General features: G+C 42.4%; 1 protein-coding gene across 10 annotated transcripts in view; it reads left to right on the plus strand.

Moving 5' to 3' along the window:
- PCNT (pericentrin) overlaps window positions 1–14,733 on the plus strand; it is a 132,723-nt gene that overhangs the window by 43,609 nt on the left and 74,381 nt on the right. For all 10 annotated transcript variants that reach the window (XM_059727198.1, XM_019492094.2, XM_019492095.2 and 7 more), the window contains 5 exons: window positions 689–905; window positions 2,917–3,155; window positions 8,527–9,002; window positions 10,966–11,542; window positions 13,874–14,107. In XM_059727198.1, the coding sequence (XP_059583181.1) occupies window positions 689–905; window positions 2,917–3,155; window positions 8,527–9,002; window positions 10,966–11,542; window positions 13,874–14,107 (1,743 nt within the window). The remainder of the gene's footprint in view (window positions 1–688; window positions 906–2,916; window positions 3,156–8,526; window positions 9,003–10,965; window positions 11,543–13,873; window positions 14,108–14,733) is intronic.

Here is a 14,733-nt window from a genome sequence, read left to right on the forward strand (position 1 = left end):
CGTAGGGCTTGGTCTGCAAGCCCTTAACCATACGAGTGGCCCTTCTCTGGACGCTCTCCAGGTTATCCGCATCCCTCTTGAAGTGGGGCGCCCAGAATTGCACGCAGTACTCCAACTGTGGTCTGACCAGAGCCCGATAGAGGGGAAGTATCACCTCCTTGGATCTATTCGTCATGCATCTGCTGATGCACGATAAAGTGCCATTGGCTTTTCTGATGGCTTTGTCACACTGCCGACTCATGTTCATCTTGGAGTCCACTAGGACTCCAAGATCCCTTTCCACTTCCGTGCCACCCAGCAGGTCATTCCCTAGGCTGTAGGTGTGCTGGACATTTTTCCTACCTAGGTGCAGCACTTTGCATTTCTCCTTGTTGCTTTGCATTTCTCCTGGGAGGAAGGAGGACCCAGGAAACTATAGGCCCATTAGTCTTACCTTGGTCCTGGGGAAGCTCTTTGAGAAAATTATCCAGGAGCACATCTGCGAGGTGCTTTCTCTAAGCCTTGGTACTCTGGGACCTCTATATTTCCAAAGTGAGTATGGGAGTGGAAGCAAGAATGGCCTGGGGAGGCAGACTGGAAAATGGAGCTGTAAATTTGTAATGTGTTACGTGCACTGTTCCTGTCCAACTAATTTTTAGTATCTGAAATATAAAGGTATCTTTCTGTTATGAATGTGTGTCTTGTACAGGAAGAACTTACTTGTTTGCGATTGCAGTTGGATGAACAACATAGAAATGATCTACATTCTTTAAGATCTTCCCTCACACTGCAGTATAAGGAGGATCTGATGAAAATGAAGATGGATTTGTCAGACAGATATATCTCAGAAATCGAGGAATTGAAGAAGAAGCATTGTTTAGATCTTGAACAGCTCCGTGCCAAGCTTTCAGAAGAGCATATCAAAGGTAAGATAAAATGTCAGGCTCATGAGTAAAATGGAAACGTTCTGGGGTAGCCAAGACCTTTTTTTCATTAGGCTATAAATCAGTGGTGCCCAACCTTTTTGCCCAGCGGGCTGGATTGCCAGCACTCAGTCTGTCTGTACGCTGGATCCAGCTGGTGTTCTGATATGATGCCTGGGCAGGCACAGCAGGCACCATTTAGCTGCGCAGAGGTGGGGGGCCAAATTGGCTCCAACATAGCCCTGCAAGTAAAACGAGCTTGATTTGGGTCTTTGGAGAGAGAGAAGAGGGTGTGGCCCAGCCCCGATGGGAGGAGAGTGGGTGTGATCTGGCCTAGTGGAGGAAGTGGGCATGGCCAAGCCCCAACCTAGCCCAGCTGGGAGGGAAGGGGACATGGTCTGTCCCTGATCCAGAAGCAGGGGTTGTGGTGTAGTCGCATGTGGGAAGGGAGCATAGTTTGGTTCCAAACAGCTATCCAGGGAATGGGATTTGGGGGGATTTGTCAGGGGGGGAAGGTGACTGTATTAATGGCCACCACTCCCCCTGACAAATTTTAGGACCCGTGGGAGCCCCACATGCCAGGTATGATGGGTCTGCAGGCTGCAGTTGGCTAGCGGGCCGGAGGTTGAGCACCCCTGCTATAAATGATTATTTAAAGAAATATGAACATTCCAAGTGTCCTTGAAATTACAAAAGACATTTAACACTTGTTCATAATTGGTATTGACAGTATGTGTTTTATGAGTTTTTTGAAGGTCTTGATTTACATTTTTATAAGTATTCCTTCTGTAGTGCCCTGAATGTGATATTCTAAAGTAAAATGAAAATACAGACGAGTGATTGCTATTAAAATTTCTCATGTAGTTAACTTGTTATATTCAATGTTTGGATGGAGGTGTACTTTCAATTTTAAAATCACCCTTCCATCTAATTTCTAACCTAAATTCCTAAAATATTTAAGAATTTATGAATACCCAGTATAGCTAAATTAAATGGATTATATGGGGTAAAATCCTGTTCTCTTCACTGTTGGTTGTTTTTTTGGATTTGATAGTGCTGTGTATACATTTGCGTTGGGTTGATTTTTCTCTCTGTATATTGAATTAGTGAGCCTAGTCATTTGTGTAACTCTTTAGCACAGTTATGGGGAAGAGAGAAAATTATTTAAGTCAGGAAGAAGATTATAAAACAACGAAATTGGCAAGAGAGCTCAGCATAATGTAATACTTCCTGCAAAAATAAGTCTCTTCCTGCCTTGTTGCTGTTGTATAACTACATTCAATAGAGGAATTTTCCACCTGGTCACAGGCCACAGACAGCTTCTCATTGGAGGGTTGTTTTTTTTTCCTTCTGGGAGAGGCCTGTTTCTTCCCTATTTAAATTGCATTGTACTAATTTACTATAGAATATCTTTATATAAAGTTACATATTTCATGAAGATACCTCTCTGAGTAGCAACATAACAAGGGGTTGGTATTTATTTTCTGAAAGACAGCCATGTTCCACTCTGAGTATAGTTGGTTGAGTATTATCGATCAAGCTTGTTTAATTGGCTGTTTGTCAAGGTCATTAGATATATTATTGTTTTAAGGTTTTCAGGGATACATCTGCGATGAAAGAAAACTTCAGAAAATCTGTTTCAGTATCTAATAGAGAAAAGTTGGCTTGTGGAGGAATAGGAAATATTTAGTTAAATAAGGGGCTGGTGTTTCCCACTAATATCAGTAGAGAAAGTCCTAACATAAGCTTCAGTGTTCTAAAATGTTAGATCCATTTCTTACTGTTATTTACATGCTAAGTGGTAATAAGTTGCAGAGATGATGTATAGTAGACCAATAATAGTTGATGATTTTTTTACGCACAATTTAGGAGTGTTCCCTGTTAGCTTTACAGACAGGACACCTTTATATGAATTGTTTTAATAAGGTACTGTCATCATTCAGCTTTTCTTACAAGGAATTACTGAGACTACTGTATGTACTGAGACTGAAAACTTCTTTTACTGTTTATCTAGAAATAACCAAGCTACGTTTGCAGAGTGCTCAAGATGCAGCACGACAGGTTGAAGCAGAGGTGGCTGAACGAATATCTGTGCTGGAGAAAGAGCACAGAGAGAAACTCTCACTCCTTCAGTCTGAGAAGCAGTACATTGAAGAACTGCAGGAAGAAAGACAGCATTTAAAGAAAGAGATTAGTGAACTAAAACACATTGGTATGCAGCATGAAATGCATATGAAAGAGGAGATGGAGAAGGTACAACATAGAGCATTTAGTGTTATATTGTATAAAAAATTCTGCTAGGATGGGTACTAGGAATAATGATTTGTTAGTACACATTCTTAGTCTGCAGAGGGTCTTAGCTTTCACTTTAATTATACATTGTATAACTAAAACATTGTGTTGTTTTCATAGTGAGGTAAAAAACTACAAATGTGTGGTGCTTGTGTAAGTGAAGTACAGGGCATTCCACCTACCTTTCTAATAGGTGTTCTTCACCTACACTTACCTACCTGACATTCCACCTACCTTTCTAATATTTAAACAAAATCTTTTTTGCGAATTGAGCGTATTTCTTTTTAGAAGTGTATGTGAAAAACAGGGCTTAATGTTACGACATCACCTAGGAGCTCACACCCTTGTTCTTCAGGTCTAAGTCATGGATCACACATTTGGAATTACATTACTACTTTTAGCTTTGAGGAAAAAATCTGATCTACAGAAACACTGGGAGAACCTGTTGAATATACTCTGAATTGGCATAATAAGCCTAAAGTACGAGAGGAGGAGAGCCTAAACAAGTTAAAACCTAAAATTCAGGCACCACACCAATTTGATATTGGAATTTTGCTTTGTTTATTTATTGTAAAGATTACTTTTGTAGAAACGTAGGGCAGGAAGAAATTTATTTTTAAGAAATTATTTAGTCCATTCCTTGCATTGAGGTAGGACGACGTATCCAGACTGTCCCTGAGACGCATCTAACCTGTTCTTAAAACTCCAATGAAAGAGATTCTACAATGTCTCTAGAAGTCCTGATCCAATCCCTCTCTGTCCTTCTAGAGAAAAATGACATTCCACCTACCTTTCTAATATTTAAACTAAATCTTTTTTGCAAATTGATCTTATTTCTTTTTAGAATCAGAAAATCATAAAAAATTAGGGTTGGAAGGGACCTCAGGAGGTCACCTAGTGCAGTCCAACCCTCTGCTCCAAAGCAGGACCATCCCCAGCTATATCATTTCAGCCAGGGCTTTGTCTAGCTATGTGTTTAAAAATCTCCAGGGATGGAGATTCCACAATCTCTCTGGGTAACCTTTTCCACTGCTTTACTTCCCTCCTAGTTAGTTTTTTCCACCTAACAGCTAACTTAAACTTCCCTTGCTGCAACTTGAAGTCATTGTTCCTTGTTCTTGTCCTATTTCTTGTTTCCCAGGGAAACATGGTCACTATCCTCTTTATAAAAAAGTTGTTCCTCTGCCCTTCCCCCAGCTTCTCTAGCTATCTAGACCAGTGGCTCTAAGCTAGGGGCGGGCAATTATGTCTGGCGGAGGGCCAGTTACCCAGTTTTGGCAGGCTGTTGAGGGCCGCATGGGTAGCCCCACCCCTTGACAGGTGTCCCGCCCCCTGGTCACCATCTTGGGACCAATATCCCAGGGCCAGCACTGGTGGGGCCCAAAGCAGGGTGCAGGCTGGCAGGGGTCTGTGGAGCCAGGCTGGGCTGCACCAGCAGGGAGAGGAGAGAGCTGTCCCGGTTCCATAGAGCCGCTGCCAGCTGGGACCCCGCGCTCCTGCCATCCAGCTCTGGGCCCCACTGGCCCTGGCCCCGGACACCAGTGCGGGCCCTGTGCTCCCACTGGTTCCCCGCCCACTCACATCTGGTACCCCCCCAGCCCTGCAGTACAGGCAGAGGGCAGCGCACAGCCCTGATGACCCCCTGCTCGCCAGCAAGGAAGAAGCTGGTGCTGAGCGCAGGGAAAAGCGGCCCCTCACTCGCCTCATGGCCAGCGCTCCCTGCTGCAGGTGCTTGCATCCCACGCAGGGCTGTCTGGAGCAGGCACAGGCAGCCCCACGCGGGCTGCAAGTGGCTACAGCGCGGGGCACTGGTCACGGGGCGGGGGAGGGACCGCTTTTCCCCATACTCGGCACCAGCTTATAACCTGCCCCGGAGCTCGTGTGCTGGGCAGCCCACAGGCGGTGGTGGCAAACACTGCCTGGCATGGCAGGTGGGGGGAGCCACAGCTGCTGTCGCCACGTGCAGCCCCGATGGGCAAGCCTGGAGCTGGCACGGGGCACAGGCTGGCAGTGGGGCTGTGGTACAAGGTGGTGCTGAGTGCAGAGGGGGAAAAGCAGCCCCTTCCCACCCCATGGCCGGCGCCCCACACTGCAGCTGCTTGCAGCCCACCTTGGTCTGCCTATGCCTGCTCTGGACAGCCCTGTGGGAGTTGCGAGCGGGTGCAGCAGGGAGTGCTGGCCATGGGGCGGGCTAGGGGCCTCTCTCTGCCGTACCAGGAAGGAGCAGGGAAGGAGCACAGGAGGGGTGGGGGGAAGCGGCCCCTCCCCCGTCCCATGGCCACTGTTCCCTTCTGCAGGTGCTCACAGCCCCCGCGGGGCTCTCCAGAGCAGGCACAGGCAGTCCCATGTGGGCTGCAAGCAGCTGCAGCGCCGGGCATGGGGCGGGTGAGGGGCTGCTTCTCCCCCCCGCGCTCACCTTTTCCCTCCCCCGCACTCCTTCCCTGCCCGAGGTCCCCCACCCTTACCTGAGGTTCCAGCGCAGGGCAGCCATGTGCTCCCAGGCTGGGGGGGCAGGGCCAGGCGGGCCCTGCTGTTGTGGGAGCCCACTGGGCTTCCTTTGGGTCCTCCTGCCCTTGGTTCCTGTCATTTTTGACAGGAACCAAGGGCAGAGAAATACTAATTTTCTACATTTTTTAAGGGCCCCGCAGGCCGGATCCGGCCCATGGGCCATATTTTGCCCACTCCTGTTCTAAGCCTTTTTAAACTCAAAGCCCCCTCCATAACTTTTTGGATTTCAGTGTCACTCCATCTGAAGACTAATTAATTTCCTACAGTGCTTACCTTCTTTCACCCTGTCATACCCTTAAAAGGTTCTCATGGGGTGGCATGGTGGGTAGGGCACCCATGAGAACATAGCAGAGGTGGTGGTGCATGGTGCTCAAGGCTGCTAGGGGCTGCTTGCCTGGGCAGATTGGGGAGCTTGGGGGCAGGTTATTAAACCCTTGCAGGAGGTATAAAGAGGGTGACAGTGGTTGTTGATGCAGAGGCTAGTGGTTGTTGATGCAGAGGCTGGTGCCAGCTGATGGTGGCAGAACACTGCTGTGTCCTGCTCTTTCTTCGACTCTGAAGGGGTAAGCATAGCCTTTGCCACTGCAGCTTCTTGTCTTGGATCCTAAATGCCAGTGCCCTGAGTTACCATTCCCTATGGTCCCTCCCACCAGCTCTGGGATTATGGGAAGAGTGGGGTAATGAGCTGGGATGAAAAAGTATAGCTCCTTGTTCACCTATTCACCCATGGCAGACCACGCTCTTTGGGGGACAGAAGCAGTTGGCACAGGGGCTGTTGGGAGGGTTAAATTAATATATTTGAACTCTATGTTCCCCTGCTCCTCCCCGGCTTCTGGAGCTGGTAGGAGTGCTACCAGGACACTTGGGCTGGTGTAGGGTGCCTAGTGCGTGGAGGAGGTAGTGCTTACCTCCTTTGACAGGAAACAGGCACTGTGTCACTGTTTTAAGGAGCTTGCAGCGCCCTGGTGTCACTGAGCTAGACAAACTCTATATTTCTTCAGCCTTTTTTCCTAAGTCATGTTTTCTAAATGTTTTATCATTATTGTTACTCCTCTCTGGATTCTTTCTAGTTTGTCTCTACCTTTTTGAAAGTCTGGTGCTTAAAACTATTAACAGTATTCCAGCTAAGGCCTCATCAAGCAGAGCAGGATAATTACTAGGGCTGTGCAAAATTTCAGCAGGTGTTTCGTTTCGGAGGTGTTTTGGCACCCGAAACACCAAATCTAAAATGAAACGGAAGACTCTGAAACATCTACAAAATGAAACAAAACCATCTGAAATGTTTCAGAAATGTTTTGGAATGTTTCGGAGGCGCCACCCTGGGAGGCTGGGGCTGGGCGGGGGATAGGTTGGGCAGGGCAGCCATGGGGGCTTTCCCGTGGCTCCCCTCACCGGGGCAGAGGCAGACACAGCTGGAGGAGCCTCAGGAGAACCTGCAGCCACCTGGCTGTGCCTGCCTCTTCCCAGCAGATCCGAATCTCCAAATCAGCTCTGAAACAGCATCGAAACTCCAAAACAGATTTAGCCAAATTGAAACGTAACAGTGATCCCAAACGAATTGCTGTCTTCCGAAATGGCCAAATCTGAAACCTGAAACAAAACGTAGCCATTTCACACAGCCCTACCATCCCATTCCTTGCATATGACACTCTTGTTATGTTCCAGAGAGAAAATAGCCTTTTTTATAACGGTATTTTGATTTGTATGATATAGGACCCCTAGATCATTGTCTGCAGTGTTGCTGCCTGTCAAGTTGTTATTCCTCATTTTATTTATTTATAAAATTTATATTCTGCCCTACCCTTTGTACTTTCAGTTTTTCCTACCTGAGTGTGTAGTACTTTGCACATGCATTTATTGAATTTAATCATCTTGATCTTAGAGTATTTCTCCTGTGTATTAAGATGATTTTGAATTCCAATCCTGTGTTGCAAAGTTCTGGCGGTCTTTCCCAGCTTGGTGTATTTTCTGTAGTTAATGAAATGTACAATGTTGGTCTCCATTAAACTGCATAGACTCCAAACTGAAAAAGTTGATGCACTTTCTGGAACTCAGTTTAAAAAATGCTCATTAACCACAGGAACAGCCTTCACTAAGCTTTTTGCACTTCATTATGGCTCATTACTTAGTTTCTTAGATTACTGTATTCCTCTAATAGCAGTCTTGAACTAAATGGAATCTAGGATGTTCACTTTAGAAGCCATTTTTCCATTTAACAGCAAAATTGGTGATCCAATTATGTTAAAAAGGGCATGGACAAATGTAGGTTTCAGCCTCCTTAAAAGGGGAGGAGTAGCTGCTGCTTAGGACCACGCAGCTGCTATTAAGCTGTAACATCTGCTTAAACTTGTAGCAGTATATGTGAGCTAAATCACCCTGATTTTGAACCTAGATGAAACGAAATTAAAGTTAGAGTGGCTTTCCACACTTGTGTCACTACAGAATGATGAGGGTGTTACAGTTGCGTAGTAAGAGCCTGTACAGGTATCATTTTGAGAGGGATATTTATTTTAGGTATACTACAACTGAGTTGAAGAGTTATTGTGCTTAAGTAGTTTAAGCACATAACGCATATGTAAATAATCAGTATTCGTTACATTGTAAGCAATAAACAAAAACTTGGGGCCACTGTCTTGTTACGCAGTTATACAAAATAAGTACTTATCTGATGTACATATAAAAGGAATACAATGTACTTCCCACCCTCCCATAACATGATTTAATTTACACTATATTTCTGTAGTTCTTGATTTCCAATATTTGTTTGATAGCAAGATTTTATTTAGAGTATTGCTTTATCATTTTTGTAATGTAATATTCATAGGTGAAATGTAAACTTTTGGAGGATCATAATAATGAATTAAAAAAAGCTAAAGAGAAGGTCCAGAAAATGGAGCAGATACACAAAGAAAAGGAGGAAGAATGGAAGTGTGAAAGTGAGCTGCTGCTGATAAAAACAGAAGAGAAGTTGTCATTGATGTGTAGAGAGCTTGAAGACAAAGCAGAATGTGAGAGGCTTGCTTTACAAAAGGAGTTTGAACTTCATGAAGCTGAAATGAACCTCCTTCGAGATGAGCAGGCTGCTAGAATTGTAGAACTGGAGAAGTCCCTAAAGGAGCAACAGAACAGTTTGCGGCAGCTAGAGGACAGCCTAGCAAATGAACAGGCTACTCATAAATCTCAGGCAGAGTATGACAGCGAACTGCAAGCTGCTGAGGCACTTATGGCAAAAGAGTTGGAAAAAGCCACTTTGGATCTTCAAGAGGAATGTGCAGCTAAACTTACGGAAGCACAGAACAAGTAAGCAACTTAATATTAGTAGATTTTTCTTTCAGTTGTTTAACCAGCACTCTTTTTGAAGACGTAAGAAATGAGTATAATTTTGCAGCTGCATGGCATAAACAGATCTTTAAATATATTAATGTGCTTTACCAAGGAGCAGTAGTACTATCTATGAAGTCCCACTGCTAGAAGTCACTTCATATAAATATAGTGTCAAACCCAGCCTTCATATAAAAAAGAATCATCATCCTATTACTTTTAGGCATAAATAGGTTCTTTAGTTTTTTATTTGTATATTTTATGGAAACATCTAGCTATTCCTTCCACAGATTCTTTCAGATGGGAAAGCCACCTTTTAGTGACCCTAACTTTGTTTTGTGCAAGATGACAAAGTGTGTACGTTGCTGCCTTAATGTGCCTCCACTGCTCTTGCTAGCAATAGAGTGAATTTGTTTGGGACCATGTTATTTCAGGAGCAGGGTTTGGAGGTTTCTAGCAGTACTTGCAGTAGCGTGTCATATTTCAAAATCTGAAGCAGACTATAAATAGGCATGAAAATACAATTATATAAATGGAATATAAATAGTTAGTGGATTTAACTAGACCTCTGGCTTGATCCAGATTAACAGATCATAGTTTCTTAAATATTAATAATGTATTAACAATGTTGACTTCCATATACTTTTTTATGCACCCTTGTGTTTTCTTCTATGGACACTTTCTCAAGTCTCTGCCACTGGCTATTAAATGCTTGGATTTTTCAATCTTTGGTGATTAATGTAACATGGGCATTTGTCTACTAAGGTTGTGACTATATGAATGAGTTTTCTTCTTTTGTTTCTGAAGCAAGGAAACTTAAATCAAGAGTCTTGAAGATAAGGGCCTTAGGGAAAATACCAACAAATAGCTTTTCTTACACTGGAACTAGAGTAAAATTTCCTGGGTTAGGGCAGATTTTTATCAGATTAAGGGTAAAGTCATATGTTAACAACTTTATTTTTTCTGAATTGAGTATTTCTTGGGATTGTGTGTTCATATGTCTGTGACCTAAATAAGCGGACTCATTTAGCTCGCATTTCACTTCACATAAAATACTGCTTTGTTCTAAAATAATATTCTGTATTATTTTGAACCAGTGCAGAATTTTGAAATTCTATATATATCAAAGCCTTAGTCTGTCCATCTGTAGTGCTTTATTCGCATTCTGATTGGCTGTCTGGCAGCCAGAGTGCTTCAAGAGCGTTCCAGACAGCAGGTGGTAGAGCGCTGCCATGATGGTAGGGACGGGGGGGGGGGGGGGGGGGTCAGGCCAGCTGCTGGCCTAGCCCCCCCTTCCCCCCCGCCCTGTTCTGTGGAGGAGGCAGCGGTGCAAGGGGGGCAGTGAATAGGAATGGGGGTCGGGGCCACTGAGGGAGGGGAACAGCCCTGGACCCAAACCACCGGGGAGAACAGGGTTGGCCCCAAATTGTGGGGGGAAGGCTGGGCAAGGATAGCAGGGCCAGACACTGGGCTCTATCCCTGCTGGCCCCCCATGGGAGGGGGGAGCAGGTCTAGCCCCAAAGCGGCGGGGGGGGGGTTGGATGTGGGCCCCTGGCCCCCCCCACACACGCTCCCTGCAGGCTGCAAATAGGGGGTGACCTTCCTGGTCCTGGTCCTGGTCCTGAAGTGGCAGGGGAGGGGGGGCCTACCTGGTCCTGGTCCTGAAGCGGCAGGGGGAGGGGGAGCGTGCCTGGTCCGGGGGGGGGGGGGGGGGGGCTGGGCAGGGCAGTCACAGGCCTCTGCCCCTGGTTGCCCCGCCCTCCCACCCATCATTCTTGATGGGCAGTTGGCTAGTCTAGAGATAAAAGCTATGAAGTGTCTCATAATCAAAATATATTTTGGGCTTAAATTTTTTTTGCCTACTTATTTTTTTTTATTCTTTGGATCTTATCTGTGAATTACTGACAATGTTTTAATTTAAATTTTCTTGGAAATAATTTAGATTTATCGAGGAACACAAAGCTATGACTCAAACATTTACAACAGAGCAAGAGATTCTCCTCCAGGAGTTGAAGGGGAAGCACATAAATGAGCTAGAACTCCAAAGTCAGCAATTACAGGAGAAGCATAAGCAACAGATTTTATCCCTCACAGCTGAGCTGCAGACAAAGCACCAAACTGAAACTGAGGCCCTTAAATCTACATTACAAAGCAAACAGCAGGCTCTGCTTGAAGCTCATGTAGCTAAGCTGCAAACAAAGCATCAAGCACAAATTGATGAGTTGGAGGCTAAACACTTGTCTAATCTGGATTCTTTGGAGTCTTCATACCTTTCTGAAATTCAGAACATAAGAGATGAGCACAAGAAAATTCTTGAGGAACTACAGGTGCACCACAGAGAACAGCTGCATCAGAAGGATAAGGAGAATCAAGTGCTCTTAGCTGAGGAGAAAGAGAGGTTGAAATTAAAGCATTCTGAAGAGCTGCTCCTTTCCCATGAAAATCTGAAAATTGAACTGGCTACTCTTCATATAGAAAAACTTAAAGCCATGGGTGCTGAATTGGAAGAAGTTCATAAGGTGGGTGAGAGGAATAATGCAATAAGACAGTCCTGTCTGATGTCTGACTATCTGAAAAGTACTCATTTTTAAATGTGTTTTCTGTAGGTATTTAATTCTGTTTGCCCGTGAGAACTGTAAGTAAATTCCATCGTGATGGAAGAAATAATTATTTATTCCATTATAAACAAGAGGATTTAGAAGCTCATTTAAATGTAAACTTTAAAATTAATTTAAATGTAATTTAAATGTAATTTATTTAAATGTAATTAATTTTAAAGTTTACATTCTAAAGGTATGTCTGCACTTAAGGCACTTCCATGACAGTAGCTCATTTTGACATACTCAAGCTTGCTTCAGTACTCCTAAGTGTAGCTACAACAGCATAAAACTCCGCTAAGGAGTCATTACCCAGTTTGTCCAGCTGACTTTGCACCACTGAATTCCATGCTGTTGTAGCTACACTGCTAGGAGTATCCAAGTTAGGTGGTACATACTTGTGTTGCTGTTTGATTGCCATTCACCTTTCCAATCTGAAGCTTTCCTTTTTTTTTTTTTTTTTTTTGCACTGCATCTGAAAAAAAAATACAAAAGTCCTAGCATTTGAGAATGAGAAAATAGCTTGTGCTTTTTCTTCATCTGTTGTATTTCATCTGATAATACATTATCTATCTGTTCATATATAATCTATTATGTTGGAGAAGTAAAATCAGGTGCTTTATATAAAGTAATTTTTGTAATTGCTATTTTGAAATGGGGATGTCAAGATGAGATCTGCAAAAAACCTAGATTAGGTTTCTACAATTGCTAAATATCATGATACGTGATTTAAAGTTTTGAAAGTGGCATTGCAGCCCAATGAGGAAGCCCTGATTAATTTTTAAGGACAGTCTAGTATAGCTGCCTTTTGGGTCTCTTCCCTGTCTCCCTCCCCCATTATCTGACTTTTTTTTTTTTTTTATTGGTACATCATCCAGAAATGTAAATTGCACATTTTGAATATTGTTTATTTTCTTTGGCAATGTTGAATAAATTGAGGGGTGGCATGAGAGATAGCTATGATAAAACAGTAATTTCTTTGTTTCATTTCTAATATGGGAAGAGTAAAACATTTTGTTCTTAGCGAGTTGTATTTCATTATTTTAATTCAAGCATGGGGAATTTTTAGAAGCTAACACCATTGTATTTCATTGAATTATTATGTTGTGTTTAATATGTTGTCAAAATTATGCAAAATTACCTACTGTATTGTTGACCTACAGAATCTTTTTTAAATCTTAAAAACCCTTCAAGTTTTAGTTTGGTATAATTTTGTTAATTGGAACAAACTACAGAAAACGTTACAGTTCCAATCTTTTGAAATACCAGCTTGCAAAGTATGTTTGAGGGTTCTTTGTTTCTCTTATATCATTTATGTCCCAGAGAAAAGGTAGTGGCTTGTTGCTAGGAAATTAAGTCCCTGCAGATGCTCCTGATTATTTTTCTTTCCGCCAAGTAAGGGCACAAAAGGGTATCCTTTGGTTTGTTTATGTAGAGCCTAAATTGGGAAGTCTTTTTTTACTGCACCCAAGGTAAGTACATCGATAAGCTAGTTTAAGTCCCTGAGTCAAAAAAGCACTTTTCAGGGCAGCACCTTTATTTTATATTATCATTTCATTAGAATCCTGTTCTGCTTTAGTGCTTTCCTAATGCTGGGTGTGGATTCCTGTTTGCCTCACCTTTGATTCAGGGAAGGTAATGTAAAGCAGCAGGGTGTTGTATAGTTAAAAAAAAAAAAAAAATTAAAAAAATTCCCTAAAGTTTAAGAATGTGCTTGTGAGGGATTGTCTATGTTGGGGCACTTAGAAAGCTAATCTAAATCAACTAGAAGTGAATTTAAATTTAGTTTGAGATGTATTAGACATGGTTATTCAGAATGAGTGTCATTTTAAAATGAATTTGGGTAAACTGAATTAAGAAAGGCTTATTCAAAATAATGACCACAGAATGATTTAGTGCACTTTAACACTTTAGTTAATTCTGGCTAACTTTCCTACTTGTACCTGTGTAAACAGTCCCTGAGAGTAAAGAACTGTGAGGCTGGGGATTGTGCTGATGAGGAAAGTTATCATTTGTAAGAAGAAACTAGAAGACCTACACAGGTGTCATTCCTTCTTACTAGACAGTTTTGAAAAATTAACTCAAAGGTAATTGGAGCATGTTCTCAGGTCTCAGGAGGAAATTTTGGTAGTTAATATTTACTTATCCGAGTTGAAAACTCCCTATACAGAGAATTGAACTTTTAATGTATAGGGCAGCATATGGTTTATGAATTGGTTACAAAATGTCTTTTTTTAATGAATATTTTTATAGGAAGAATTGAACACAGCTCTTCAAAATCAAAGATGTTTGTTGGAGGAAGAAAATCGTAAAGCCTTGGATGCATTACGTGAAGAAGTACTGATTATGGAAGAACATCATAAAAAGGCGTTACAGGAACTTCAGGATCTCCATGTTGCAGAAATTCAGAAACAGAAAGAGGAATATTCCCAGCAGCTGAAGAAAGAGCTCAAAAAGCTAAAAGTACAGCATGAACATGAACAGGAGGTCAGAACTACAAACACACCCAAAACTAAAATGATTATCTTTTAAAATAAAATAGAACCGATTCAGTTTTATTAATTACTATAATAAACAGCCATTTCCGTAGCTGGCTGTTATTTTGGTTTGCAGGCTTCAGTAAAGAAATGAGACAAAGTAGCTGTGTTTTAAACACTTTAAAGTTCGTGAAAGTAAATTTATGGTTATCATAAAATATTATTTTTCTTAACTGATAATGCCAGTGGATGTGGGAATTTTTTCAGCCCTAAAGTGCCTTCACTTAACTTTTATTTATTTTTAAAACTTCCATTATGCTGAATATATACATCTAATAAAGATGTCAGTACTTAATGGTGCATTGTCTATTTAGGGAAAATAACTATTGACTTGAAGTCCAGCACTGAGTACAAGTGGACTGTTTTGAGCTGAGTTGACTTTCTGTGATACTAAGTAGATGTAATTTTTAAAAATAGGAATTAGGCAAATGACATTTAAAAAAACCCCAAACTTTGCTATCTATAGCCTTTTGTCCACATTTGTTGTTATTTCTGGTATATGCACAGAATTCAATAAGTCAGCAAGCTTCTTTAATGAATACTAAAAACACGTTTTAATTTTAAGCTTCTAAATAG

Source organism: Alligator mississippiensis, chromosome 4 (assembly GCF_030867095.1).
Source record: "Alligator mississippiensis isolate rAllMis1 chromosome 4, rAllMis1, whole genome shotgun sequence".
NCBI classification, from domain to species: domain Eukaryota; kingdom Metazoa; phylum Chordata; order Crocodylia; family Alligatoridae; genus Alligator; species Alligator mississippiensis.